The sequence below is a fragment of the Puma concolor genome, chromosome D2 (genome assembly GCF_028749965.1).
Source record: "Puma concolor isolate L17-30 chromosome D2, mPumCon1.1.hap2, whole genome shotgun sequence".
Lineage (NCBI taxonomy): Eukaryota > Metazoa > Chordata > Mammalia > Carnivora > Felidae > Puma > Puma concolor.
In genome coordinates, this window is record NC_141677.1 from 25,288,146 (window position 1) to 25,291,141 (window position 2,996).

Here is a 2,996-nt window from a genome sequence, read left to right on the forward strand (position 1 = left end):
GTTAACTCAACAGCCTCCTTCCCAAAGGTAGGCGCCAGAGAAGAGCGACCCTGGCTGGCTGAACAGGCCGACCGGCGCCATAAAGGTTAACGACCCTCTTGCCCCGTTCCTGGCGATGGCCAAGAGCCTTCACCACGCCTCAGGCCAGCTGCCGGAAGTGCGCCACTCCGGCCTGCTGAGGATGCCGGGAGTTGTAGTTAACTGGCTACTTCTCTTGCGTCCCAATTCACCTTCTCAAACAAGCAAATACCTTGAAACAGTTAAAGAAAGGCTCTTTATAAGAAACAAATCCAATCCTTCCTTTTCCAGCTGGCAAAGGAAACTCTGTCAGAGCTCATCCGTAATATCGGACTACAAGTCCCAGCATGCTCTGTAAGGCGGCCAGCGCGCCCGGCCACCGTCGTAGGTGTGGGCTGCTTGAATGGAACGTCGGGCGTAACGCAAAGCCTTACACCGTCCGCGCGGCCGGTACCTGCTCCTCTGGCGTGAGTGCGGCGCGTGGGTCGTGCGCGTGCGCGCTCGCCGGAGGCGCGGGGCTGGTGCGCCGGGGCCGTTGCGGGCGCAAGGCTGCTGAGGTTGGCGGCAGCGGTGCCGCGCGCCCGTAAGACCGGTAGTTGCGGGGCCTCTCGCTTCGCCCCGGGCTGCTGGCAGCCGTGGCGGCTACCGGAGACCGCAAGGGGCGGAAGAAAGCAGGGGGCGGCGGGGGCCAGCCTCGACACGCAGAGGATCAGCCGAGCATGCCCCGAGACAACATGGCCTCCCTGATCCAACGGATCGCCCGCCAGGCGTGTCTCACCTTCCGGGGCAGCGGGGGCTGCCGCAGCGCTTCCGACCACGGCGCGGCGCCGGGCTACGAGGCCCCTATGCCTCAGGGCTTCCCGGAGAACCTGAGCAAGCTGAAGAACCTGCTGACCCAAGTCCGCGCGGAGGACCTGAACATCGCCCCGCGCAAGGCCACGGTGCAGCCGTTGCCGCCCAACCTACCACCGGTCACCTATATGCACATTTACGAAACCGACGGCTTCAGCCTCGGCGTGTTCCTGCTCAAGAGCGGCACGTCCATTCCGCTTCATGACCACCCGGGCATGCACGGCATGCTCAAGGTGCTCTACGGCACCGTGCGCATCAGCTGCATGGACAAGCTGGAGGCGGGCGGCGGGCAGCGGCCACGGGCCCCGCCGCCAGAGCAGCAGTTCGAGCCGCCGCTCAAAGCCCGGGAGCGGGACGCCGTGCGGCTGGGCGTGCTGCGCTCGAGGGCCGAGTACACCGAGGCCAGCGGCCCCTGCGTCCTCACCCCACACCAGGACAACCTGCACCAGATCGACGCTGTGGACGGGCCCGCCGCCTTCCTGGACATTCTGGCCCCGCCCTATGACCCGGACGATGGCCGGGACTGCCACTATTACCGGGTGCTGGAGCCTGTCAGGGACAAGGAGCTCTCCGGCTCGGCCTGCGACCTGCCCAAAGAGGTGTGGCTCCTGGAGACCCCTCAAGCCGATGACTTCTGGTGCGAGGGGGAGCCCTATCCAGGTCCCAAGGTCTTCCCTTGAAGCCGCCAGCCTCCGGTTGCCGTGGGGCGAAGACGTGCCCTGTTCACATCTGGGCCTGGCTACCCGCGACCCACCATAAGGGCTCTCTCCCTACCCGCAGGCCTGGGCTTTGGATCTACTGGAATGGGCTGTAGCTGCTTTCTCTGGAGCCGTGGGAAGCACTGGCGACTGGAGTGCAGCCGCGGGGTCGGGTTAAGGGGCGGGGAAGGCTAGTAGACTAGTAGGTTGTTTCCTGGCTCTGTCACTGCCATTGGGGTTTTGATTTGGGGGAAAGGGGGGCAGGGGACTATCTGAAGCGCTTCCATCCTAAAGCCATAATGAAAATAGATTTTTCTCTGTTCTTTATACTATACAAAATACACTAAAAGCCCCCACACCCCCTACCCCGGGTAAATAGGATTTGTTTTCCACCTATGTCCCTTTTACTCCTTACTGTTATAATTCTAATTTATTGATTGCATGACCCAGTGGTTTGAATTGTTTTTAGTTCAAGTCACTGGTAAAAACTAGGTTTAACAAGATGAGCTACTATGTAAAGTGAAAATTAGATCATTTTTCCAGAGTTGGAGTATCACCCCCAAAGCATAACTATGCATGTAGAGGACAAGATTTGTTTTCTTTCCTCCTCTTGCCCGGTAGCCACATCTGGTTTACTCTGGCAGCATCTACCAAGAAATCCAGCGCCTGCATATCTCAGTGACAGATGATCACTTAGAGCTTATTGTCCCCTTGAGTCTCCAGATCTGGGAGTTAAGCAGATTTCTTGTTGCAGATTCACCTTTAATGCAAAAACTATATTACCTTCAAATGACTTATTTCATTTTGGGGGGAGGGTCTTCGTGAGCTTTAAGAGGTGATAGGTTAATTCTGGGTTTTCTAACCAGAAGATTCAAAGGAGCTGAATCGCCATGCTTCCAAACAACTGAATGTAAAACACTTCTAGCCAGTTGTTGAACTCCATGCCCCTGTTTACTTCCAGTATTTTCCTGCAAAAATAGAGAAAAATGTTGATGACTGTTTCAAATTCTCAGGAGCTCTAATGTTCCAGAAGGCTGCTGGTTCCAGCTGTGTTGTTTTGATGGCAGTGTTCTCCCAACAGTAGTGAGCCAGAGCTTGCCTCATCTGGTGTGGTTTCTATAGGAAGAGAGAAGGCACACATGATCAAGGCTACAGAGTAGAGAATTACCTATACTGCTGGCCATTTTAGGGCACCAGAACGAGGGACAAAACACTAACCAACCTCTTAAACAGTTGTGCTATCTGTAACTAGTTTTATTTTTGTCCTTTCGGTAAGCTCAGCAACTTTACCTTGTTTACAACTGTATTTACACCATTTGCTTCAGGCTATGGAGCACTATTGTTTCCCTCTTTTTACTATTTATAGGATTCCTTTTTCACAACACTTTTAATAAAAACAAACTGTAGAAATAAACACATTAAAATCTG

At 55.1% G+C, this 2,996-nt stretch overlaps 1 protein-coding gene across 1 annotated transcript; it reads left to right on the forward strand.

The window, feature by feature from the left end:
- The first annotated feature begins 381 nt into the window (after positions 1 to 381).
- ADO (2-aminoethanethiol dioxygenase) lies at positions 382 to 2,996 on the forward strand. The gene has a single exon (XM_086679807.1). The coding sequence runs from the start codon at positions 738 to 740 to the stop codon at positions 1,548 to 1,550; it is 813 nt and encodes a 270-aa protein (XP_086535933.1). The 5' UTR covers positions 382 to 737; the 3' UTR covers positions 1,551 to 2,996.